The sequence below is a fragment of the Ciona robusta genome, chromosome 2, assembly GCF_009617815.1.
Source record: "Ciona robusta chromosome 2, ASM961781v2".
NCBI lineage: Eukaryota > Metazoa > Chordata > Ascidiacea > Phlebobranchia > Cionidae > Ciona > Ciona robusta.
The window spans coordinates 6,306,970-6,334,456 of record NC_143236.1 but is presented as its reverse complement, the minus strand read 5'-3'; the positions used below and the strand labels follow the sequence as shown (position 1 = coordinate 6,334,456).

Here is a 27,487-nt window from a genome sequence, read left to right as displayed (position 1 = left end):
AATCAATTTTTTTGCTAAAGTTGAGAAAGTTAGATTGGACCCAAACGCATGATACCGGGTATCATGTGTTTATACCAAAACTCAAAAAAAAAAATTTTTTGCCAAAGTTGAAAATGTGAGATTGGACCCCAACGCATGATACCGGTATCATGTGTTTATACCAAAACTCAAAAAAAAAAAAATTTTTGCCAAAGTGGAAAATGTGAGATTGGACCCCAACGCATGATACCGGTATCATGTGTTTATTCCAAAACTCAAAAAAATCATTTTTTTGGCTAAAGTTGAAAATGTGAGATTGGACCCCAACGCATGATACCGGTATCATGTGTTTATACCAAAACTCAAAAAAATCATTTTTTTTGCTAAAGTTGAAAATGTGAGATTGGACCCCAACGCATGATACCGGTATCATGTGTTTATACCAAAACTCAAAAAATTCAATTTTTTTGCTACAGTTGAGAATGTGAGATTGGACCCAAACGCATGATACCGGTATCATGTGTTTATACCAAAACTCAAAAAAAAAAAATTTTTGCCCAAGTGGAAAATGTGAGATTGGACCCCAACGCATGATACCGGTATCATGTGTTTATACCAAAACTCAAAAAATCATTTTTTTTGCTAAAGTTGAAAATGTGAGATTGGACCCCAACGCATGATACCGGTATCATGTGTTTATACCAAAACTCAAAAAAATCATTTTTTTTGCTAAAGTTGAAAATGTGAGATTGGACCCCAACGCATGATACCGGTATCATGTGTTTATACCAAAACTCAAAAAAAAAATTTTTTTTGCTAAAGTTGAAAATGTGAGATTGGATCCCAACGCATGATACCGGTATCATGTGTTTATACCAAAACTCAAAAAAAAAATTTTTTTTGCTAAAGTTGAAAATGTGAGATTGGACCCAAACGCATGATACCGGTATCATGTGTTTATACCAAAACTCAAAAAAAAAAAAATTTTTGCCAAAGTGGAAAATGTGAGATTGGACCCCAACGCATGATACCGGTATCATGTGTTTATACCAAAACTCAAAAAAATCATTTTTTTTGCTAAAGTTGAAAATGTGAGATTGGACCCCAGCGCATGATACCGGTATCATGTGTTTATACCAAAACTCAAAAAAAAAAAAATTTTTGCCAAAGTGGAAAATGTGAGATTGGACCCCAACGCATGATACCGGTATCATGTGTTTATTCCAAAACTCAAAAAAATCATTTTTTTGGCTAAAGTTGAAAATGTGAGATTGGACCCCAACGCATGATACCGGTATCATGTGTTTATACCAAAACTCAAAAAAATCATTTTTTTTGCTAAAGTTGAAAATGTGAGATTGGACCCCAACGCATGATACCGGTATCATGTGTTTATACCAAAACTCAAAAAAAAAAAAATTTTTTTGCCAAAGTGGAAAATGTGAGATTGGACCCCAACGCATGATACCGGTATCATGTGTTTATACCAAAACATGTGTTTATACCAAAACTCAAAAAAATCAATTATTTTGCTTAAGTTGAAAATGTGAGATTGGACCCCAACGCATGATACCGGTATCATGTGTTTATACCAAAACTCAAAAAAAAAAAAATTTTTTTGCCAAAGTGAAAAATGTGAGATTGGACCCCAAAATTGATACCAAAACTCAAAAAAATCAATTTTTTTGCTAAAGTTGAGAATGTGAGATTGGACCCCAACGCATGATACCGGTATCATGTGTTTATACCAAAACTCAAAAAAATCAATTTTTTTGCTAAAGTTGAGAAAGTTAGATTGGACCCAAACGCATGATACCGGGTAGTCCAATCTCACGGGTATCATGATACCGGTATGTTTATACCAAAACTCAAAAAAATCAATTTTTTTGCTAAAGTTGAGAAAGTTAGATTGGACCCAAACGCATGATACCGGTATCATGTGTTTATACCAAAACTCAAAAAAAAATTTTTTTTTGCTAAAGTTGAAAATGTGAGATTGGACTTAACGCATGATACCGGTATCATGTGTTTATACCAAAACTCAAAAAAAAACAAAATTTTTTTGCCAAAGTTGAAAATGTGAGATTGGACCCCAACACATGATACCGGTATCATGTGTTTATACCAAAACTCAAAAAAAAAAAATTTTTGCCAAAGTGGAAAATGTGAGATTGGACCCCAACGCATGATACCGGTATCATGTGTTTATACCAAAACTCAAAAAAATCATTTTTTTTTGCTAAAGTTGAGAATGTGAGAATGGACCCAAACGCATGATACCGGTATCATGTGTTTATACCAAAACTCAAAAAAAAAAAAATTTTTGCTAAAGTGGAAAATGTGAGATTGGACCCCAACGCATGATACCGGTATCATGTGTTTATACCAAAACTCAAAAAAATCATTTTTTTTGCTAAAGTTGAAAATGTGAGATTGGACCCCAACGCATGATACCGGTATCATGTGTTTATACCAAAACTCAAAAAAATCATTTTTTTTGCTAAAGTTGAAAATGTGAGATTGGACCCCAACGCATGATACCGGTATCATGTGTTTATACCAAAACTCAAAAAAATCAATTTTTTTGCTAAAGTTGAAAATGTGAGATTGGACCCCAACGCATGATACCGGTATCATGTGTTTATACCAAAACTCAAAAAAATCATTTTTTTTGCTAAAGTTGAAAATGTGAGATTGGACCCAAACGCATGATACCGGTATCATGTGTTTATACCAAAACATGTGTTTATACCAAAACTCAAAAAAATCAATTTTTTTGCTTAAGTTGAAAATGTGAGATTGGACCCCAACGCATGATACCGGTATCATGTGTTTATACCAAAACTCAAAAAAAAAAAAATTTTTTTGCTAAAGTGGAAAATGTGAGATTGGACCCCAACGCATGATACCGGTATCATGTGTTTATACCAAAACTCAAAAAAATCATTTTTTTTGCTAAAGTTGAAAATGTGAGATTGGACCCCAACGCATGATACCGGTATCATGTGTTTATACCAAAACTCAAAAAAATCATTTTTTTTGCTAAAGTTGAAAATGTGAGATTGGACCCAAACGCATGATACCGGTATCATGTGTTTATACCAAAACTCAAAAAAAAAAAAATTTTTTTGCCAAAGTGGAAAATGTGAGATTGGACCCCAACGCATGATACCGGTATCATGTGTTTATACCAAAACATGTGTTTATACCAAAACTCAAAAAAATCAATTTTTTTGCTTAAGTTGAAAATGTGAGATTGGACCCCAACGCATGATACCGGTATCATGTGTTTATACCAAAACTCAAAAAAAAAAAAAATTTTTTGCTAAAGTGGAAAATGTGAGATTGGACCCCAACGCATGATACCGGTATCATGTGTTTATACCAAAACTCAAAAAAATCAATTTTTTGCTAAAGTTGAGAATGTGAGATTGGACCCCAACGCATGATACCGGTATCATGTGTTTATACCAAAACTCAAAAAAATCAATTTTTTTGCTAAAGTTGAGAAAGTTAGATTGGACCCAAACGCATGATACCGGGTATCATGTGTTTATACCAAAACTCAAAAAAAAAAAATTTTTTTGCCAAAGTTGAAAATGTGAGATTGGACCCCAACGCATGATACCGGTATCATGTGTTTATACCAAAACTCAAAAAAATCATTTTTTTTGCTAAAGTTGAAAATGTGAGATTGGACCCCAACGCATGATACCGGTATCATGTGTTTATACCAAAACATGTGTTTATACCAAAACTCAAAAAAATCAATTTTTTTGCTTAAGTTGAAAATGTGAGATTGGACCCCAACGCATGATACCGGTATCATGTGTTTATACCAAAACTTAAAAAAATCAATTTTTTTGCTAAAGTTGAGAATGTGAGATTGGACCCCAACGCATGATACCGGTATCATATCATGATATGATATCATATCAAAAGTTTATTCCAAAACTCAATGTGTTTATACCAAAAATACCAGTATCATGTGTTTATACCAAAACTAAAAAAAAAAAAATTTTTTTGCCAAAGTGGAAAATGTGAGATTGGACCCCAACGCATGATACCTCATGTGTTTATACCAAAACTCAAAAAAATCATTTTTTTTGCTAAAGTTGAAAATGTGAGATTGGACCCCAACGCATGATACCGGTATCATGTGTTTATACCAAAACTCAAAAAAATCAATTTTTTTGCTAAAGTTGAGAATGTGAGATTGGACCCAAACGCATGATACCGGTATCATGTGTTTATACCAAAACTCAAAAAAAAAAACAATTTTTTTGCCAAAGTGGAAAATGTGAGATTGGACCCCAACGCATGATACCGGTGTATCATGTGTTTATACCAAAACTCAAAAAAATCAATTTTTTTGCTAAAGTTGAGAATGTGAGATTGGACCCCAACGCATGATACCGGTATCATGTGTTTATACCAAAACTCAAAAAAATCAATTTTTTTGCTAAAGTTGAGAAAGTTAGATTGGACCCAAACGCATGATACCGGATTGGACCCAAACGCATGATGATATGATATCATGTGTTTATACCAAAACTCAAAAAAAAATTTTTTGTTGCTAAAGTTGAAAATGTGAGATTGGACCCAAACGCATGATACCGGTATCATGTGTTTATACCAAAACTCAAAAAAAAAAAAATTTTTTTCCCAAAGTTGAAAATGTGAGATTGGACCCCAACGCATGATACCGGTATCATGTGTTTATACCAAAACTCAAAAAAATCATTTTTTTTGCTAAAGTTGAAAATGTGAGATTGGACCCAAACGCATGATACCGGTATCATGTGTTTATACCAAAACTCAAAAAAAAAAAAATTTTTTTCCCAAAGTTGAAAATGTGAGATTGGACCCCAACGCATGATACCGGTATCATGTGTTTATACCAAAACTCAAAAAAATCATTTTTTTTGCTAAAGTTGAAAATGTGAGATTGGACCCCAACGCATGATACCGGTATCATGTGTTTATACCAAAACTCAAAAAATTCAATTTTTTTGCTACAGTTGAGAATGTGAGATTGGACCCAAACGCATGATACCGGTATCATGTGTTTATACCAAAACTCAAAAAAAAATTTTTTTTTGCTAAAGTTGAAAATGTGAGAATGGACCCAAACGCATGATACCGGTATCATGTGTTTATACCAAAACTCAAAAAAAAAAAAAATTTTTGCCCAAGTGGAAAATGTGAGATTGGACCCCAACGCATGATACCGGTATCATGTGTTTATACCAAAACTCAAAAAAATCATTTTTTTTGCTAAAGTTGAAAATGTGAGATTGGACCCCAACGCATGATACCGGTATCATGTGTTTATACCAAAACTCAAAAAAATCATTTTTTTTGCTAAAGTTGAAAATGTGAGATTGGACCCCAACGCATGATACCGGTATCATGTGTTTATACCAAAACTCAAAAAAATCAATTTTTTTGCTAAAGTTGAAAATGTGAGATTGGACCCCAACGCATGATACCGGTATCATGTGTTTATACCAAAACTCAAAAAAAAAATTTTTTTTGCTAAAGTTGAAAATGTGAGATTGGATCCCAACGCATGATACCGGTATCATGTGTTTATACCAAAACTCAAAAAAAAATTTTTTTTTGCTAAAGTTGAAAATGTGAGATTGGACCCAAACGCATGATACCGGTATCATGTGTTTATACCAAAACTCAAAAAAAAAAAAATTTGCCAAAGTGGAAAATGTGAGATTGGACCCCAACGCATGATACCGGTATCATGTGTTTATACCAAAACTCAAAAAAATCATTTTTTTTGCTAAAGTTGAAAATGTGAGATTGGACCCCAACGCATGATACCGGTATCATGTGTTTATACCAAAACTCAAAAAAATCATTTTTTTTGCTAAAGTTGAAAATGTGAGATTGGACCCAAACGCATGATACCGGTATCATGTGTTTATACCAAAACTCAAAAAAAAAAAAATTTTTTTCCCAAACTTGAAAATGTGAGATTGGACCCCAACGCATGATACCGGTATCATGTGTTTATACCAAAACTCAAAAAAATCATTTTTTTTGCTAAAGTTGAAAATGTGAGATTGGACCCCAACGCATGATACCGGTATCATGTGTTTATACCAAAACTCAAAAAATTCAATTTTTTTGCTACAGTTGAGAATGTGAGATTGGACCCAAACGCATGAGATACCGGTATCATGTGTTTATACCAAAACTCAAAAAAAAATTTTTTTTTGCTAAAGTTGAAAATGTGAGAATGGACCCAAACGCATGATACCGTTATCATGTGTTTATACCAAAACTCAAAAAAAAAAAAATTTTTGCCCAAGTGGAAAATGTGAGATTGGACCCCAACGCATGATACCGGTATCATGTGTTTATACCAAAACTCAAAAAAATCATTTTTTTTTGCTAAAGTTGAAAATGTGAGATTGGACCCCAACGCATGATACCGGTATCATGTGTTTATACCAAAACTCAAAAAAATCATTTTTTTTGCTAAAGTTGAAAATGTGAGATTGGACCCCAACGCATGATACCGGTATCATGTGTTTATACCAAAACTCAAAAAAATCAATTTTTTTGCTAAAGTTGAAAATGTGAGATTGGACCCCAACGCATGATACCGGTATCATGTGTTTATACCAAAACTCAAAAAAAAAATTTTTTTTGCTAAAGTTGAAAATGTGAGATTGGATCCCAACGCATGATACCGGTATCATGTGTTTATACCAAAACTCAAAAAAAAATTTTTTTTTGCTAAAGTTGAAAATGTGAGATTGGACCCAAACGCATGATACCGGTATCATGTGTTTATACCAAAACTCAAAAAAATCAATTTTTTTGCTAAAGTTGAAAATGTGAGATTGGACCCCAACGCATGAACTTTCTGAATGACTATTTGAGCAGTTACTCCCGGGACAACCCCTTCCATCGCCCCATCAACTTCAACGGAAGATTTTGATCAAAAATAAAAGATTGCAACCTGATGTAGAGAAAGGTGAGTATGATGTCATAATTGTTATTGTTTGTTTTATTATGACGTCATAATACAGCGCAACTTGAAGATTTAAAGTCGGATTCGGTGACGTGGGGTGATGATGATGTAACAGGTGGGTTTCGGTATCATGTGTTTATACCAAAACTCAAAAAAAAAATTTTTTTTGCTAAAGTTGAAAATGTGAGATTGGATCCCAACGCATGATACCGGTATCATGTGTTTATACCAAAACTCAAAAAAAAAAAATTTTTGCCAAAGTGGAAAATGTGAGATTGGACCCCAACGCATGATACCGGTATCATGTGTTTATACCAAAACTCAAAAAAATCATTTTTTTTGATAAAGTTGAAAATGTGAGATTGGACCCCAACGCATGATACCGGTATCATGTGTTTATACCAAAACTCAAAAAATTCAATTTTTTTGCTAAAGTTGAGAATGTGAGAATGGACCCAAACGCATGATACCGGTATCATGTGTTTATACCAAAACTCAAAAAAAAAAAATTTTTGCCAAAGTGGAAAATGTGAGATTGGACCCCAACGCATGCATGTGTTTATACCAAAACTCAAAAAAATCATTTTTTTTGCTAAAGTTGAAAATGTGAGATTGGACCCCAACGCATGATACCGGTATCATGTGTTTATACCAAAACTCAAAAAAATCATTTTTTTTGCTAAAGTTGAAAATGTGAGATTGGACCCCAACGCATGATACCGGTATCATGTGTTTATACCAAAACTCAAAAAAAAAATTTTTTTTGCTAAAGTTGAAAATGTGAGATTGGATCCCAACGCATGATACCGGTATCATGTGTTTATCCCAAAACTCAAAAAAAAAATTTTTTTTGCTAAAGTTGAAAATGTGAGATTGGACCCCAGCGCATGATACCGGTATCATGTGTTTATACCAAAACTCAAAAAAATCATTTTTTTTGCTAAAGTTGAAAATGTGAGATTGGACCCCAACGCATGATACCGGCATCATGTGTTTATACCAAAACTCAAAAAAATCATTTTTTTTGCTAAAGTTGAAAATGTGAGATTGGACCCAAACGCATGATACCGGTATCATGTGTTTATACCAAAACTCAAAAAAAAAAAAATTTTTTTGCTAAAGTGGAAAATGTGAGATTGGACCCCAACGCATGATACCGGTATCATGTGTTTATACCAAAACATGTGTTTATACCAAAACTCAAAAAAATCAATTTTTTTGCATAAGTTGAAAATGTGAGATTGGACCCCAACGCATGATACCGGTATCATGTGTTTATACCAAAACTCAAAAAAAAAAAAATTTTTTTGCCAAAGTGGAAAATGTGAGATTGGACCCCAACGCATGATACCGGTATCATGTGTTTATACCAAAACTCAAAAAAATCAATTTTTTTGCTAAAGTTGAGAATGTGAGATTGGACCCCAACGCATGATACCGGATATCATGTGTTTATACCAAAACTCAAAAAAAAAAAAATTTTTTTGCCAAAGTTGAAAATGTGAGATTGGATCCCAACGCATGATACCGGTATCATGTGTTTATACCAAAACTCAAAAAAAAAAAAATTTTGCCAAAGTGGAAAATGTGAGATTGGACCCCAACGCATGATACCGGTATCATGTGTTTATTCCAAAACTCAAAAATATCATTTTTTTGGCTAAAGTTGAAAATGTGAGATTGGACCCCAACGCATGATACCGGTATCATGTGTTTATACCAAAACTCAAAAAAATCATTTTTTTTGCTAAAGTTGAAAATGTGAGATTGGACCCCAACGCATGATACCGGTATCATGTGTTTATACCAAAACTCAAAAAATTCAATTTTTTTGCTACAGTTGAGAATGTGAGAATGGACCCAAACGCATGATACTGGTATCATGTGTTTATACCAAAACTCAAAAAAAAAAAAATTTTTGCCCAAGTGGAAAATGTGAGATTGGACCCCAACGCATGATACCGGTATCATGTGTTTATACCAAAACTCAAAAAAATCATTTTTTTTGCTAAAGTTGAAAATGTGAGATTGGACCCCAACGCATGATACCGGTATCATGTGTTTATACCAAAACATGTGTTTATACCAAAACTCAAAAAAATCAATTTTTTTGCTTAAGTTGAAAATGTGAGATTGGACCCCAACGCATGATACCGGTATCATGTGTTTATACCAAAACTCAAAAAAAAAAAATTTTTTGCCAAAGTGGAAAATGTGAGATTGGACCCCAACGCATGATACCGGTATCATGTGTTTATACCAAAACTCAAAAAAATCAATTTTTTTGCTAAAGTTGAGAATGTGAGATTGGACCCCAACGCATGATACCGGTATCATGTGTTTATACCAAAACTCAAAAAAATCAATTTTTTTGCTAAAGTTGAGAAAGTTAGATTGGACCCAAACGCATGATACCGGGTATCATGTGTTTATACCAAAACTCAAAAAAAAAAAAATTTTTTGCCAAAGTTGAAAATGTGAGATTGGACCCCAACGCATGATACCGGTATCATGTGTTTATACCAAAACTCAAAAAAAAAAAAATTTTTGCCAAAGTGGAAAATGTGAGATTGGACCCCAACGCATGATACCGGTATCATGTGTTTATTCCAAAACTCAAAAAAATCATTTTTTTGGCTAAAGTTGAAAATGTGAGATTGGACCCCAACGCATGATACCGGTATCATGTGTTTATACCAAAACTCAAAAAAATCATTTTTTTTGCTAAAGTTGAAAATGTGAGATTGGACCCCAACGCATGATACCGGTATCATGTGTTTATACCAAAACTCAAAAAATTCAATTTTTTTGCTACAGTTGAGAATGTGAGATTGGACCCAAACGCATGATACCGGTATCATGTGTTTATACCAAAACTCAAAAAAAAATTTTTTTTTGCTAAAGTTGAAAATGTGAGAATGGACCCAAACGCATGATACCGGTATCATGTGTTTATACCAAAACTCAAAAAAAAAAAATTTTTGCCCAAGTGGAAAATGTGAGATTGGACCCCAACGCATGATACCGGTATCATGTGTTTATACCAAAACTCAAAAAAATCATTTTTTTTGCTAAAGTTGAAAATGTGAGATTGGACCCCAACACATGATACCGGTATCATGTGTTTATACCAAAACTCAAAAAAATCATTTTTTTTGCTAAAGTTGAAAATGTGAGATTGGACCCCAACGCATGATACCGGTATCATGTGTTTATACCAAAACTCAAAAAAAAAATTTTTTTTGCTAAAGTTGAAAATGTGAGATTGGATCCCAACGCATGATACCGGTATCATGTGTTTATACCAAAACTCAAAAAAAAAATTTTTTTTGCTAAAGTTGAAAATGTGAGATTGGACCCAAACGCATGATACCGGTATCATGTGTTTATACCAAAACTCAAAAAAAAAAAATTTTTGCCAAAGTGGAAAATGTGAGATTGGACCCCAACGCATGATACCGGTATCATGTGTTTATACCAAAACTCAAAAAAATCATTTTTTTTGCTAAAGTTGAGAAAGTTAGATTGGACCCAAACGCATGATACCGGTATCATGTGTTTATACCAAAACTCAAAAAAAAAAAAAATTTTTGCCAAAGTGGAAAATGTGAGATTGGACCCCAACGCATGATATCATGTGTTTATTCCAAAACTCAAAAAAATCATTTTTTTGGCTAAAGTTGAAAATGTGAGATTGGACCCCAACGCATGATACCGGTATCATGTGTTTATACCAAAACTCAAAAAAATCATTTTTTTTGCTAAAGTTGAAAATGTGAGATTGGACCCCAACGCATGATACCGGTATCATGTGTTTATACCAAAACTCAAAAAAAAAAATTTTTTTGCCAAAGTGGAAAATGTGAGATTGGACCCCAACGCATGATACCGGTATCATGTGTTTATACCAAAACATGTGTTTATACCAAAACTCAAAAAAATCAATTTTTTTGCTTAAGTTGAAAATGTGAGATTGGACCCCAACGCATGATACCGGTATCATGTGTTTATACCAAAACTCAAAAAAAAAAAAATTTTTTTGCCAAAGTGAAAAATGTGAGATTGGACCCCAAAATTGATACCAAAACTCAAAAAAATCAATTTTTTTGCTAAAGTTGAGAATGTGAGATTGGACCCCAACGCATGATACCGGTATCATGTGTTTATACCAAAACTCAAAAAAATCAATTTTTTTGCTAAAGTTGAGAAAGTTAGATTGGACCCAAACGCATGATACCGGGTATCATGTGTTTATACCAAAACTCAAAAAAAAAAAAAATTTTTTGCCAAAGTTGAAAATGTGAGATTGGACCCCAACGCATGATACCGGTATCATGTGTTTATACCAAAACTCAAAAAAAAAAAAAAATTTTTGCCAAAGTGGAAAATGTGAGATTGGACCCCAACGCATGATGCAACCAAAGTTGAAAATGTGAGATTGGACCCCAACGCATGATACCGGTATCATGTGTTTATTCCAAAACTCAAAAAAATCATTTTTTTGGCTAAAGTTGAAAATGTGAGATTGGACCCCAACGCATGATACCGGTATCATGTGTTTATACCAAAACTCAAAAAAATCATTTTTTTTGCTAAAGTTGAAAATGTGAGATTGGACCCCAACGCATGATACCGGTATCATGTGTTTATACCAAAACTCAAAAAAATCAATTTTTTTGCTAAAGTTGAGAATGTGAGATTGGACCCCAACGCATGATACCGGTATCATGTGTTTATACCAAAACTCAAAAAAATCAATTTTTTTGCTAAAGTGGAAAATGTGAGATTGGACCCCAACGCATGATACCGGTATCATGTGTTTATACCAAAACTCAAAAAAATCAATTTTTTTGCTAAAGTTGAGAATGCGAGATTGGACCCCAACGCATGATACCGGTATCATGTGTTTATACCAAAACTCAAAAAAATCAATTTTTTTGCTAAAGTTGAGAAAGTTAGATTGGACCCAAACGCATGATACCGGTATCATGTGTTTATACCAAAACTCAAAAAAAAATTTTTTTTTGCTAAAGTTGAAAATGTGAGATTGGACTTAACGCATGATACCGGTATCATGTGTTTATACCAAAACTCAAAAAAAACAAAATTTTTTTGCCAAAGTTGAAAATGTGAGATTGGACCCCAACACATGATACCGGTATCATGTGTTTATACCAAAACTCAAAAAAATCATTTTTTTTGCTAAAGTTGAAAATGTGAGATTGGACCCCAACGCATGATACCGGTATCATGTGTTTATACCAAAACTCAAAAAATTCAATTTTTTTGCTAAAGTTGAGAATGTGAGATTGGACCCAAACGCATGATACCGGTATCATGTGTTTATACCAAAACTCAAAAAAAAATTTTTTTTTGCTAAAGTTGAAAATGTGAGAATGGACCCAAACGCATGATACCGGTATCATGTGTTTATACCAAAACTCAAAAAAATCATTTTTTTTGCTAAAGTTGAAAATGTGAGATTGGACCCCAACGCATGATACCGGTATCATGTGTTTATACCAAAACTCAAAAAAATCAATTTTTTTGCTAAAGTTGAAAATGTGAGATTGGACCCCAACGCATGATACCGGTATCATGTGTTTATACCAAAACTCAAAAAAAAAATTTTTTTTGCTAAAGTTGAAAATGTGAGATTGGATCCCAACGCATGATACCGGTATCATGTGTTTATACCAAAACTCAAAAAAAAAAAATTTTTGCCAAAGTGGAAAATGTGAGATTGGACCCCAACGCATGATACCGGTATCATGTGTTTATACCAAAACTCAAAAAAATCATTTTTTTTGATAAAGTTGAAAATGTGAGATTGGACCCCAACGCATGATACCGGTATCATGTGTTTATACCAAAACTCAAAAAATTCAATTTTTTTGCTAAAGTTGAGAATGTGAGAATGGACCCAAACGCATGATACCGGTATCATGTGTTTATACCAAAACTCAAAAAAATCATTTTTTTTGCTAAAGTTGAAAATGTGAGATTGGACCCCAGCGCATGATACCGGTATCATGTGTTTATACCAAAACTCAAAAAAATCATTTTTTTTGCTAAAGTTGAAAATGTGAGATTGGACCCCAACGCATGATACCGGTATCATGTGTTTATACCAAAACTCAAAAAAATCAATTTTTTTGCTAAAGTTGAAAATGTGAGATTGGACCCCAACGCATGAACTTTCTGAATGACTATTTGAGCAGTTACTCCCGGGACAACCCCTTCCATCGCCCCATCAACTTCAACGGAAGATTTTGATCAAAAATAAAAGATTGCAACCTGATGTAGAGAAAGGTGAGTATGATGTCATAATTGTTATTGTTTGTTTTATTATGACGTCATAATACAGCGCAACTTGAAGATTTAAAGTCGGATTCGGTGACGTGGGGTGATGATGATGTAACAGGTGGGTTTCGGTATCATGTGTTTATACCAAAACTCAAAAAAAAAATTTTTTTTGCTAAAGTTGAAAATGTGAGATTGGATCCCAACGCATGATACCGGTATCATGTGTTTATACCAAAACTCAAAAAAAAAAAATTTTTGCCAAAGTGGAAAATGTGAGATTGGACCCCAACGCATGATACCGGTATCATGTGTTTATACCAAAACTCAAAAAAATCATTTTTTTTGATAAAGTTGAAAATGTGAGATTGGACCCCAACGCATGATACCGGTATCATGTGTTTATACCAAAACTCAAAAAATTCAATTTTTTTGCTAAAGTTGAGAATGTGAGAATGGACCCAAACGCATGATACCGGTATCATGTGTTTATACCAAAACTCAAAAAAAAAAAAATTTTTGCCAAAGTGGAAAATGTGAGATTGGACCCCAACGCATGCATGTGTTTATACCAAAACTCAAAAAAATCATTTTTTTTGCTAAAGTTGAAAATGTGAGATTGGACCCCAACGCATGATACCGGTATCATGTGTTTATACCAAAACTCAAAAAAATCATTTTTTTTGCTAAAGTTGAAAATGTGAGATTGGACCCCAACGCATGATACCGGTATCATGTGTTTATACCAAAACTCAAAAAAAAAATTTTTTTTGCTAAAGTTGAAAATGTGAGATTGGATCCCAACGCATGATACCGGTATCATGTGTTTATCCCAAAACTCAAAAAAAAAATTTTTTTTGCTAAAGTTGAAAATGTGAGATTGGACCCCAACGCATGATACCGGTATCATGTGTTTATACCAAAACTCAAAAAAATCATTTTTTTTGCTAAAGTTGAAAATGTGAGATTGGACCCCAACGCATGATACCGGGTATCATGTGTTTATACCGAAACTCAAAAAAATCAATTTTTTTGCTAAAGTTGAAAATGTGAGATTGGACCCAAACGCATGATACCGGTATCATGTGTTTATACCAAAACTCAAAAAAAAAAAAATTTTTTGCCAAAGTGGAAAATGTGAGATTGGACCCCAACGCATGATACCGGGTATCATGTGTTTATACCAAAACTCAAAAAAATCATTTTTTTTGCTAAAGTTGAAAATGTGAGATTGGACCCCAGCGCATGCCGGTATCATGTGTTTATACCAAAACTCAAAAAAAATCATTTTTTTTGCTAAAGTTGAAAATGTGAGATTGGACTCCCGGTATCATGTGTTTATACCAAAACACAAAAAAAAAATTTTTTTTGCTAAAGTGGAAAATGTGAGATTGGACCCCAACGCATGATACCGGTATCATGTGTTTATACCAAAACTCAAAAAAATCATTTTTTTGCTAAAGTTGAAAATGTGAGATTGGACCCCAACGCATGATAAAAAATCATTTTTTTTGCTAAAGTTGAAATTCTGAGATTGGACCCCAACGCATGCCGGTATCATGTGTTTATACCAAAACTCAAAAAAATCATTTTTTTTGCTAAAGTTGAAAATGTGAGATTGGACCCCAACGCATGATGCTAAAGTTGAGAATGTGAGATTGGACCCAAACGCATGATACCGGTATCATGTGTTTATACCAAAACTCAAAAAAAAATTTTTTTTTGCTAAAGTTGAAAATGTGAGATTGGACCCAACATGTGTTTATACCATGGCGCCCTCTATAACAGGCCTGGACACCGTCGGCGCCTCTCTCGAAACTGGAGGCGGATGGTTTTGCAGCGCTTGTACGAATTGTAGACAGTTTTGATGAGTTATTTGACGAATTATCGCATTAGATAGTGTTTGCTCGGAGTTTTAGCAGTTAGTACAGTATAAATGTTTTTGTTTTTTTATTTAGCTTGCGTGTATTATGTGTATGATTGGCCACCAGTATGAAATCCTAACTGAAGCTATGTTTGTTTAAGTCACACAAGCGTTTTAGCAAAACTTTCCTAACTATAAATATTCTCTGAACTACAAGACCTACCACTTCTCAGTTTATTTTTTAATTTAAGTAGACCGCTTGCTGTTCGAAACCCCCTTTTGGCATTTGTTTTTTTGTCACATAATCCTAATGACCTAATATTGATCCCAAGGAGGGGCCTCTGTCCTGCTTTATCAAAAAAAAACTTGAGAAATGATGTATCAGGTAGAATAGCAGGACAGATTGACACAGTCGAGGCAAAAGGCTAATCAAAGTTAAGGATAACTTTTCCCTTCTTAAACTATTGAGTTGCACAAAGTCACATAAATTTAGAAATTGTCATTTGAGTTTATTTTTTGGTACATTGTAATTAAAAAAAACACATTTATAATGTAAATGTGAGTCAAATTAAAAAGAAATGCTATCCCTTTTGTGGTTTGTATATGCTGGTAAAGGTAATGTCAGTTTTAAAACAGGTTACATGTATAACAAAATGTTTGTATGCAAGATATAGTGAGAAATCATGTGTATGGCTCAATGGCTGGTTATGTGACAGGTTGTACAAGTGGATATGAACTAAGATGCAGGTGATAAAACACCAATTTTCTGTTTACCACATGTAACCAATAGAGGTCAAGAAGGAACAACATATTGTGTGTCCACAAAAGTTTGATTCCAACCGCTTAAACAAATATTCCTTTCCTGCTCCCATAATTTCATTTGTAATTTTGTCATCATCCAGTCCAAGAAGATATCCAGTGTACCTTTATTTGCCATCAAAATTTCAAAGGATTTTCATCATGAATGTTTTTATTTTGCCTTTACAATTATAATTTCTCCTTTGGCTGGACAGATGGCCAAGAATAGCACAGGCAGTTTATTATTCTGTTAATGTTGTGGCAAGCCGCCAAGCCGTACATGCTTCTCACAGACAACAGAAATTCAAGTGCAACTGGCTATTTAGTTGGTAAGCTTGTGTATTCTGGTGAGGCACTTGCCGGTCATTCACTCATTGGATTATTTTTCATCTTCAATAGCATCATATGAAAGCTTTCCAGTACAAAAACACTGACCAGAATGACTTCCAAGATTGACAACACTGATGACTTGACATTCTTAGGTGAAATATGCAAACATTGGAATCAAGGCAAAGAAATGTGATCTGTCCAGCTGGCGTAATGTGTATGCAATATGCACCTTGATTGTTTCCTGTAACCCCTGTATAACAATGCTTGCATTTATCAATAATGCTGAGAGACTTTTTCCTGTGACAATGCAGAGAAACTTTGCCTTGCTGTATAATGTTCTTCTCGTGTGTATACTTCTTCTTGCATTTTGATTTCTCGCCATTTTTATAAGCCCTTTCAATGCTGTATGGACTGGCAGTTGGGCCTTGTAATGCCTTTGCAGTTCTCACTGTTATCTGTAGCGTGATGTCGTTTTGTCGAATAAACTGGGTTGTAACCTGGACTTGTCATAGAGTCATTACTTTTCTGCTGGAGTCGGATTTCTGTTGAGCGAGGTGCGAGTTATGCAATCTGTACGCCAATGCACAAACGGTCGAAACCGTTGTTATGACTATTTCATGCTGCTTCTTTACCAAACCCCCAATAGTTTTAGCCATAATGTTGAAATACATTTGGAGGGCCACAGATTTTGATAAAGATGATTCCAGTGTCTAAGTTAACACAAGGGTTTCAATATTTTTTAACGTGTAAGTGACCATTACAGTTTTAGAATAAATAATCCTCACTGTCACATACTCAGCAACATTCTTTAAATAGATGGTGTAAGTCAATTACACCTCACTTAGGTAAAGAACCTGCAAAAAGATCCATAAAATGACTTGAGTTCATTTTTGAGTGGTATGTACATTTTAAGTTTTTTTTTTAATTTTGTAGTTTTGAAACACAGTGCAGCAGCAGAGCATGTATAATGAAACTCCTGGCGATAGACCTTACTTAATCAAAAACCTTACGATTGCATTAGGATTAACCTCATGGGTGCGATTGGAAAATCTTACACCGGCGGCCATTCGTTACTTAAACACAACTATAAATAACCAACTGTCTACTTAATACACATAATACGCGTAAACTGAATAATAAATTAAACATTCATACTGTATTAACTGCTAAAACCACGAGCAAACACTATCTAATGCGATAATTCGTCAAGTAACTCATTAAAACTGTCTACAACTCGTACAAGCGCTGCAAAACCATCCGCCTCCAGTTTCGAGAGAGGCGCCGACGGTGTCCAGGCCTGTTATAGAGGGCGCCATGGTTTATACCAAAACTCAAAAAAAAATTTTTTTTGCTAAAGTGGAAAATGTGAGATTGGACCCCAACGCATGATACCGGTATCATGTGTTTATACCAAAACTCAAAAAAATCATTTTTTTTGCTAAAGTTGAAAATCTGAGATTGGACCCCAACGCATGATACCGGTATCATGTGTTTATACCAAAACTCAAAAAAAATCATTTTTTTTGCTAAAGTTGAAAATGTGAGATTGAACCCCAACGCATGATACCGGTATCATGTGTTTATACCAAAACTCAAAAAAATTAATTTTTTTTGCTAAAGTTGAAAATCTGAGATTGGACCCCAACGCATGATACCTGTATCATGTTTTTATACCAAAACTCAAAAAAATCATGCTTTTAAGGATTGAAGGTTTGTTAAAAAACGTGTAAATAACTCCTGTACCATGTCTTGACTTGTAAACATTTGGTTTTGAGAATTTGAATAAATAATAATGACGCAGTAATTATAGGTAATGTTGGAAGTTAATATTATTCATATTGTCGCGTCTGCATAATTATTTATTGCGAGTGGTAAACTAAAAGAGCAAAGAAAAACGAGAGACGCATATTTTAAACTGAAGATAACGATAGAAAATAGGCACTCGTCCACGCTTCGGCGCACACATGCTAATTGTGCGGTTTTAAATCTGAAATGTGAGTTTAAATAAAATAATAATTTTTTATGATTTAATTTTAATTAAGAAATTAGAAATGAAATGCTAGAATTAAGAATTAAGATAAATGCGGAAAAAACTGTTTGCCGAAAAAGAATCTATATCAGCTAGTGCTCTTCAACCACACCAACAATATGTGCCATGGATGCACCACTGCAAAAGGATATACAAGGGTGCATTACACAAAAAAATTTGAGACTTGTTTTGTCAATTATTTTTTAGCACTTTTAAGAAATTGTGGGGGGCGGCTAATGTTGAAGTTGTGGGTTTGCGCTCCGCAGCCTCGCGACGACGCTGTTCCATCCTGCCCCGACGCACGCGCTATCCGACTCCGCAACGCATTGCACGACACTTGTACGGCACATCTCAGTTTATTGTACGGTGAAAGTGCGGCATCGAGCTTAGAGACAAAGTGAGAACAGCAGGGTATTGCAAGCCCCGTACTGCCTCACAGTACAGGAAAGTGAAAGGTTTATATAACGAAAAACACGTGTAGCAAAACAATAAAACGCGTCATTGGCATGTGGCAATTGCCTCGCCTGGCATACACACAACTGGGTAATTGTTTTATTATCACGATTAGAATGACGGGAAAGTAGATGTTACGAAAGCAGCGAAACTGCATTCTATTCCTGTCATGCTTTTGTTTTCGCTATACAACGTTGCTTTATATTCAATCTTTATGTATTAGTGTTAAATTTAGCTATCTTTATATCATTAAATCTGTGCTAGAGCACAATCAACCGCTACAAAATTTAGCTACTTTTGCACAGTTTTTTTTTGCCGAAACTAGTCTTCTCTTTAATCCCAAACCACCTGTTCCTTATGATTTTAATTAGCAATGCTTTTCGATTAAACATGAACTTATTCTTGCACGCATTTCTTCTTGATGACGTCTATAGTTTTACGGTAAAACAATAAAGGGTGCATGAGTTCGTCGCAACAACTTTAGGGGTTCACCAACCCAGAAAAGGTTGAAGAGCACTGATCTATATAACCACTATCGTGCTCAATATCAGCCCCGACAGATATTTATACATCTATGTTGGTTGCGTGACTTGCGTCTAACTGGTTGTGTAAAAGTTATTCTCGATCTTAGGGGCATGTGTGTAGGTTTGTTTAGTTCAAAAGGACAAAACGTTTGTTGTTCCGAAGTACGTGTATTAGAGTAATGGATTTGGATACCACCTGTCTGTCGTAAATTTACACTTAATGCTTGTGCTGACATTTGTTTATTATGTTTCCTTATTAAATTTTATCTAAAAAATGTGTATCACTTGTAGCTTTGTCGTTTATTAGAAGGTCTATTTTAAAAAGCAATCTGTTTTGTTTTCCATAAATTAAACCCCTTAGGGCTTTTCAGGCATTTTAGTAAACTGCTTTTATCTAAAGTGTTATTTCAGTTTTGAATAGCATTAGGTGCTAGTAAAGAATCCCTGCTACATTATGATTATCCGCTAATCTAAACGTATTTACTAACCCTATTGTACCGAACTAACCCCCATAACTACCAACCTCTAACGCTTTTCACTAGCCCAATCTGTAATGTATACCGGCGGATTCTTTACTAACACTTGGACAACTTTTAAACTCTAACTATTTCATTTATTTTAGGAGATTGTGTAGTAGCAGTACTGTAGTACTAGTTGTTTACATTGCAGTAAATATACCACAATGGCAAGTTGGGGTGGCCATACACTTCCTGGGACATTTTTTATTTTATTTGGAATTTTCTATGCATTTAAGTACCCGCTAAACTACCTTAGAAGGTAAGAAATGGGTGCTGGTGGAGAATCTTCCCCCCTGTAACCACTAACGCCCTAACCATCAACACCTAACCACCTAACCTAGGGGTTAGTGGATAGCAAATAGGGGGGGGGGGGAGATTCTTCACTAACACCAGGAAGTGTTGTGTGTTTTTCCTGTGTAGTATATGCTACAGTTATGTGCTTATAAAGCGGGTGTTGCAATCATGCTTTTTAACAAGTTGTATTTATGCTTCTAAAAGTGGTTTGGTTTTATACATATATATGAGCTAATCGCTTTTGTGCAATAGGGTACTGTAATTTAACAGCTAAAATATAGATCACCCGTTAAATATAGATATATATATAATTTATCTAATTTTAAAAGATTTGGCTGTACAAACTTTGTTAACGGGTTTTAAAGCAACCTTAAACCTAAATGCTATACAATTTAAATTTATCCTGTAAAGTGTAAATTTATACTTGACTTTAGATGCATTATCCAATTATTTGTAATTCTTTCCCACTCTCTTACTGTAAAGTTTGTATAATTAGTTTGGCACGCACGTAATTCTGCCACAGTTATAGTTTTAATTTTGTGAGTGTGTTTAATTTTAGTGTGAAACAATTTATTTGCAATGTTAATTTTTGCATCAGCTTTTAGTGCACTGGAATTGCACCTTAGTGTTATTTTGTGTGTTGGTTGAACATTTGAAAATTTAAGTTATGGGAAGTTACGGAGGCCATGTCCTTCCTGGCTCTTTTTTTCTCTGCTTTGGTTTCTGGTACATGTTAAAATATAGCTGGAATTTTCTTAGGTAAGCTGCATGTGACATCATGGGGGTCAATGTCTCATTTTGCTGTTTGCTTAACATACAACTTTACAAGCATGAACAGCATAGGCGTCATGTTGATGCATGGGGTGGCATATCACCATGATTTTTAAAACCGAGGCAACATAATGTGTTATAGCACACGAGTTTTACACGTTCAGTACAGCTTTTACCTTGTTTTTAGTGTTAAGTGTCCATACAACTAACATGGCCAAAGTATACGGGTTAACTACACATTAGAAGTTTCCTAATGTTACAACTACATAAAAGTATCTACACTTAAAAAATGTCACCGTAGATTTACTATTTATAATTTCATTAGGATTTTTATATAGTAGGGTGGAGGAAGATGGGACACCTTACAATCTATTTGCTCGTCACATTCAGTAGTAAACAAAACAAAAAAAAATATATAAAATTGTATCCCCACTCCCATAGGCTGTTGTTAACTGTTTAAAACATGATTGGGGTATTTAGATATTATGTGCTAAAGGTGTCCTGTCTTTCCCATCCTACTATATTACCTACCAAACCTCATTCATCTCATTTATAGCCATCAGGATGTTATATCATATTTTCATTGTAACCAATCATAAAATATTCTGCTTAAATCATCTTTCTACCGGAATGTGATCAGGAAATCCCTAATTAAGAGCTGTATTGTTTCATTAGAACCTAAAGTCCTAAACTAAATAGAACCTTTATTAGATGCAGACATTGGGCCTATAACATGTATTGTATATACTAGGTATACTAAAACTATACATATGGCAATGCATTACACTGTAGCTATAAAGCTAAGAAACACTTACTTACAATTACAAGATTATTTTATTTTACGTCATTGCATGTTGCTATGCTTGGTGCAAGCAATTTATGCTGTTGTTTATTTATATTCAACTGTATAAATGTACAAATATCAACTAATTTTGTTCATTTTGTTAATAATTTCTTCCAAGTTGTCATGATTTTTGTTATAAAGCATGCATGGTGGCTTGTTCATTTCATGGTATTTGATTCTGCAATAAGAGTATATATTATTATTAATCAATTTAATTTTTTTCTAGCATTCGCGTAATTCAATCAGTCTTTATCGTAAACTTCCACTTATTTTGTGAGGAAAATAATTCCCATCAACCATACTTCATCATACGTGACCAGTGTCGCGTTCGTTTATTCACTAAGCAAACAGCAGGCACTATGTAAACACCTCTTATTCTATAACAAGCACGTGCTTATGTGTCATGAATGATCTTGTATTAAACCTGGTACACTTGCATAGGGGGAAAGGTGGCAACAGAAATGGACCAAGTTACTGCTGTGGTAAAATTCCATGTTATGGTATTGTGGTGGAAGGAATTGTAAAAGTTGTTTTTATTTCTATAGGTTGGTACTAGCCCGTTTTTTTGTGAAAGTGGTAATATAGTACTGTGGGGTAAGATGGGACATTTCACATAAATATCCTAATATCCTGATCATGTTTTAATTAAACAATTACCAATGGTCTATGGAAGTTGTGGGAATGCGGTTTTATAATTCTTTTAATGTTCTTTTGTCATTTCCAAATGGGGAAAGGAAAATAGAATAAAAAGGCGTCTCATCTTTCCTCACCCTACTATACTAACAATTGTATATGTTGTTATAAATTGAAACATATGGAAACTCTCAAAATGAAAGGCAAAAGTGGATGACATTAAAGTTTCATGTTAAGTTTTAATTTTCTATTTTTTTTTCACTTCTGAGCTTAATTTTTTAAGAGGGGGGCTTACATTTTTACATTGAAATTGAACATGTTTCTACGAAACTACAAATCCAACCATCTTATACACACACCCATGCGCAGGTATACTGGTGGAACTCTTTTACCCCGGTTCCCCAGGTGGTCATTTACATAACAGCACAGGAGGATACACCCATCCAATGAACTGGCAACACGCAACCATGTATTTCTTCTTTGGGATTTCAGGAGTGGCTGATATTGTATCACATACTGCACGACATGTAGTACCAGCAGGTGCATAGGATTTGTAAGAACATTTTTAAAAAGTGCGGTCACAATATAACATTAATAACATTTTCAAAAATGTTTGAAACTGGGCTAATTTTGGGTTTGTTTTGAGCTTTTTGATCGATTGTTCTATGAAATTAAAGTGTAGCTTAAACTGCAACCATCCTCAAACATTAAGTTGCTGTATAAAAGTAGGAACAAGTAATATTACAGCATTTCAATCATAAATAATCTTTACAAATCTAATGATACATTGTATCCAATGTACTCTGTTGTACACTATACACGCTGGGGAAAATGTTGAGAAATCCCTGCATTATGTGTTCTGTACAGTTGTGCAAATGATTTCGCATGCATTGGAACCAGCCATATATTTACATAGAGTTGTAATTACCAGGAATGGATCGTTTATTTGGTGGATTGGCTTTGTTCATTGAAGGTTATTTATTCTTCTTTCATCTACACGGTCGATCACATATTGACACAAGAGTTCATATTTTGCTCGTAAGTCTTTAAACATTAATCTTAATAGAAATCCTATTTTATATTTACCTTATCTCACCCTCAGAAGGTTATGTAATCATTGAACTATATACTAAAAGTCTGTTTGTTTTATTTAATGTTTATTTTCTAGCTTACCACCATGTGGTAATATAAATTGGCCAGTGACCACTTAATTATAATACGTCATTCTATTCTAAATAGATAAGATCCTAAGGCTCAGTACTTCAGTAGACATAAGGTTCAAGCCAGATATTGCATTACATTTTTAGTTTTCTACTTTAAATGTATAGAAGTATTTAGGTACATACGTACATTAGTAGTAAATTGTAGGTTTGTGGGTAAAAATAATGCAACATCGCAATATAAAAGATAGTAAAACATTGAAATACCAACAACACAATATAGAAAAATATCTTGTTGTATACAGCAATACATACATAACTGCTTAACATGTAGCTTTCTAACAAACTTCTAAACACACAGATCATCAAATATTCATGAGTTTTATTCCCATTTCTACCAGGTGTTAACAGTCTGGCCATCAGCGCTGTTTGCATTTATTGAGTGCCTTGTAATGAACAAACGTAAATTACTTCATATACTTGAAATGCTGCACACTGTGTTGCTTATCGCTCAAGGAACGTGGTTCTGGCAGGTAAGTTCTCAATTAAGCCAAATTTTCATTGCTATGCAAAAGGCTAGGCTACTTATTTCATCATTATACAAAAGTATACAGTGTCAGTGAGCACATTTGAATACACACAAAACTGCCCCAACAATCATAGAATGTAGTTGTCTTCAAACTGCCATTTCAGTTAAACATTCTCCAATTAACTTTCCTGTTCTATAGTATTTTGATACACGCAAAACTCAACATTTGCGACAGCTTAAAGTAAAAGAAAGATTAGAAACACAATCGCAAAGATGTAAAAATTAAAATAGTTTACTGAAAAGCAGTCAATTTGCAAAGTCATAAATAATAAACTCTGAAAGTGTTAGTTTAATATAAATTGCTTTCTACCCAAATAACTTGAAATTTATCCATTGCTGCAACACTTATATACACAATACAAAATATGACTTTGTTATACTATTTTGAGTAAAAAACAATGGGTATTCCAATACCTTTTAATTGTTCATCTGGTATAAAAAACATCTATTTTCTGTCATTTTTGTTCGGCAAGATCTTTTATATTTCTGTCATTTTTGTTCGGCAAGATTTCTCTGATAAAGGTTTGCCGTATGGTGGATGACGAAACGTAGGTAATACATTACTTTTTCATACCAAATGAACCGTAGAAAGAATATTTACATTATGCCTAGTAGCAGAAGTAACAGAATATTATTCTAATACTCCCACAGGCTGCATACATCTTGTACCCCCCTGATGGCAACTACTGGGACCCATGTAGTCGTATTGAAAGTGAGCATAACGGTACACACATGCAACATCATGGTGCAGCTGAAATGAATGGTAAAATTGTAAACTTGTTTTAAACATTCTGTAAACTTGTGTTATTTTTTTATAGAGGTTGTTAAGTGTTCTTTGTACAAGGTACCAGTCCCCTAATATATGCCACTGGCCACTATTATGATTTGATATAGTAGGATGGGGGAAGGACCTTTAGCACTTTAGCAGTACACCTTTAGCACTTGATATTCGAATATCCTAATTAAGTTTTAATTAATTAACAATGGTCTATAGGAGTCATGAGGATATGGTTTTATAATTGTTTAAGATGCCTTTGTTTACTACCAAATGGGACAGAAAATAAAATGAAAGGTGTCCCATCTTTCACCAGCCTGCCATATCTTTTAAAGTTATCAATTATAGTTCAGCCTAATACTTTATCCTTACCGAATATGTGCTTTATTTGATCTCTTCTGTGGTGTCTGGTGTTTGTCTTTGCTGTTTATATTTCACTCATCACCCAGACAGTTAAGATAGCAACACCATTAGTCTACATTAAGTTTCCATGACCCACCCCTTGTTATCTATCTCATTCCAACACTTGTCTAAATGTTCACAAAACAATCTGCCGTTGTTGCTACGAGGCATAGCATGTTACCTAAACTTGCTTTTTGGTAAAAATATAAATCTTTTTAATTTTTAGTAATTCCCCCATATTTACAATGCGCATTTTGAACCTTTAGATTGTAATTCAGTTGGAGAAGCAGAAGTAAACCTCATGTTTATCACTCTCTTCTGGTCATGGCATATTGCTGCTGTGTTTGGATTTGTCAGTTTCGCATACTTCCTTATTTACAAGTAAGATTTCTATTTTTCACATCTAACTGTGGTGTTCGACAGCTTTTTCCTTTTTGTCCTTTTTTGACTTGCATTTTTTTTCCGAGTTTTCAACACACTTTTGATGTATTTTTTCTTTTTTGTTTGAACATATTTTGTCGCATAGTAACCACTACAGGTTGTTAACATTTGTGTTACCAATTCGCTTTTAACTCCTTGACCTTACCTTTTTGTATTTAAATGGAACTTACATGATTATTAATTTTGTACTGTAGGACCTAACTCTTTTAGATTAAAATATAACTAAAAGAAAACTAACATATTCCTTATTCAAAGGTTGTTGAAAAGTAGAGGCCTACTTGATCCACAGTTTATGCAAAGTTACAAAAACATGAACATTGGAACTTCACTTGGTTCATCAACTCCACTTAACGGAGCCCTACTATCCGAATGCTCCGAAGATGAATTATAATATTTCTATGTGAATTGATGGGTTAACTTAGGGTTTAAAAATGGCAAAATTTGGGAATCAACTGTGTTTGGTACATTTTAAGTTTACAACATTATCCAGATGGCTGTAAAACTAGTGTATTTGTTTTTTTTTGGTAAAAATGTAAATTATGAAGAGTTTAACTAGATTATTGTTTAAAAAAACACATTTTTAAAGAAAAGTTTGTCTTCAGTTTTGTAATGTTTAACTTATGTTGTTGTCTTAAAAAAACAAATATATTTAAAAGGGCTTAGCCAACTCTGGCCCATATGCCAGGTTACTTACTTTTACACCTGACTTATATATAGATATGTTTAAAACCTGACCCTTTTATTTACACCCCATTTACTTCTGAAACACAACCTTTTACTTTTGTAAAATGTCAAATGAAGCATGCCAGCTGATGTTTTGTAACTTAAATTGATAATTGTAATCAAATATATTAGTGCTTTGTTTTGCTGTTGGTATATGAACATTCAAATGCAAGTTTTTTTCTAGTTAATTTTTCTATGTAGTATAGTAATCTATTATTACCACTTATAATCTGATCTTTTATTTTCCAACATTCCAATGCTTATTGTTGAATTCTTAAATTACGTTTTACCTTAATTTTTCGTCAAAACCGAAGGAGCCATAAAAGTGGGAATTATCTACAAGTTATGACCAAATCTCTTAGGTGTGAAGGCTTGTAGGTATTTCCAATGGTACATCTTAAACTTCTTTTATTTTGTTGCATTCAAACAGTTTCACTCACATTTAATTGCCTTGACATGAATTTCTTTACTAGTTTGTTGTGACAATCGATGGTAATAAAACAAATAAAAATTTATCTAAAAGTTGTGTTGTGACGAAAAACACAATGATTCTGAAGTTGAAATATTGTTGCCAATGAGAAAATACAGTTCAGTAGTTGCAATCAGAGTAAACAATGTTTATATATAGACTCTGCATGTTTATTTACGCACTCTGATTGCAAGGAGTAAAAATATAGAACTTCCGGGAAAAAGGGGTTGCATTCCTGGAAAAAGAAGAAATCAGATATTTTTGCTAGAATTGAAAATATGTTATAGGGAAACACGCTTACAAAACTATACCATCATGGCCAGCACAAATGTGTTTCAGATTTCACAAAAAATATCCAATTACGTCACTTTTTTAAACTTTTCGCTTGAGTGATTTTATTTTCGGTTCTGGTTGAGTAGTTCCTTCAATGCTTTTCAAAAAACGACGATGTTTCTGTTTAGTTAGCAATATGGTGTATAATATTTACAATAATGCATAAAAGTAACTATTTAAGCGAAGTAATACGTAATTAAGTTATGTAGCTACTTTTAGGCCGAGTAAAGTTTAGAAATTTAGCATACATTGAGTGAT

The 27,487-nt window shown here is 33.8% G+C and overlaps 1 protein-coding gene and 2 long non-coding RNA genes across 4 annotated transcripts; 2 read left to right on the top strand and 1 right to left on the bottom strand.

Annotated features, from left to right (window-relative positions):
- The first annotated feature begins 15,711 nt into the window (after window positions 1-15,711).
- Window positions 15,712-16,773, top strand: LOC149740616 (uncharacterized). The gene is made up of 2 exons (XR_016384425.1): window positions 15,712-16,270; window positions 16,341-16,773. It is a non-coding gene; the product is annotated as an uncharacterized LOC149740616 (long non-coding RNA).
- Window positions 16,774-19,431: 2,658 nt separating this feature from the next.
- LOC149740615 (transmembrane protein 45B-like) lies at window positions 19,432-26,942 on the top strand. 2 transcript variants are annotated; one of them, XM_089872678.1, is made up of 9 exons: window positions 19,915-20,054; window positions 20,688-20,848; window positions 22,146-22,249; window positions 22,707-22,877; window positions 23,269-23,375; window positions 23,899-24,030; window positions 24,738-24,849; window positions 25,530-25,644; window positions 25,960-26,942. In XM_089872678.1, the coding sequence occupies exons 2-9, from the start codon at window positions 20,757-20,759 to the stop codon at window positions 26,093-26,095; spliced, it is 969 nt and encodes a 322-aa protein (XP_089728804.1). In that variant the 5' UTR covers window positions 19,915-20,054; window positions 20,688-20,756; the 3' UTR covers window positions 26,096-26,942. The 2 variants fall into 2 exon arrangements, with proteins under 2 accessions (XP_089728803.1, XP_089728804.1); XM_089872677.1 differs by lacking the exon at window positions 20,688-20,848 and having other exon boundaries at window positions 19,432-20,054.
- On the bottom strand, window positions 26,518-27,466 carry LOC149740614 (uncharacterized). The gene is made up of 2 exons (XR_016384426.1): window positions 27,198-27,466; window positions 26,518-27,131 (listed from the first exon to the last, which is right to left on the bottom strand). It is a non-coding gene; the product is annotated as an uncharacterized LOC149740614 (long non-coding RNA).
- Between the last annotated feature and the right edge of the window lie 21 nt (window positions 27,467-27,487).

What these genes read in the sequence shown, in the direction of transcription:
- LOC149740615 (XM_089872677.1), top strand. Translation starts at nt 19,960, where the DNA reads ATGGCAAGTTGGGGTGGCCATACACTTCCTGGGACATTTTTTATTTTA. An exon ending in ACGACATGTAGTACCAGCAG is followed by an intron (nt 22,878 to 23,268) that starts GTGCATAGGATT and finishes TGTAATTACCAG; the next exon opens with GAATGGATCGTTTATTTGGT. An exon ending in GCATACTTCCTTATTTACAA is followed by an intron (nt 25,645 to 25,959) that starts GTAAGATTTCTA and finishes CCTTATTCAAAG; the next exon opens with GTTGTTGAAAAGTAGAGGCC.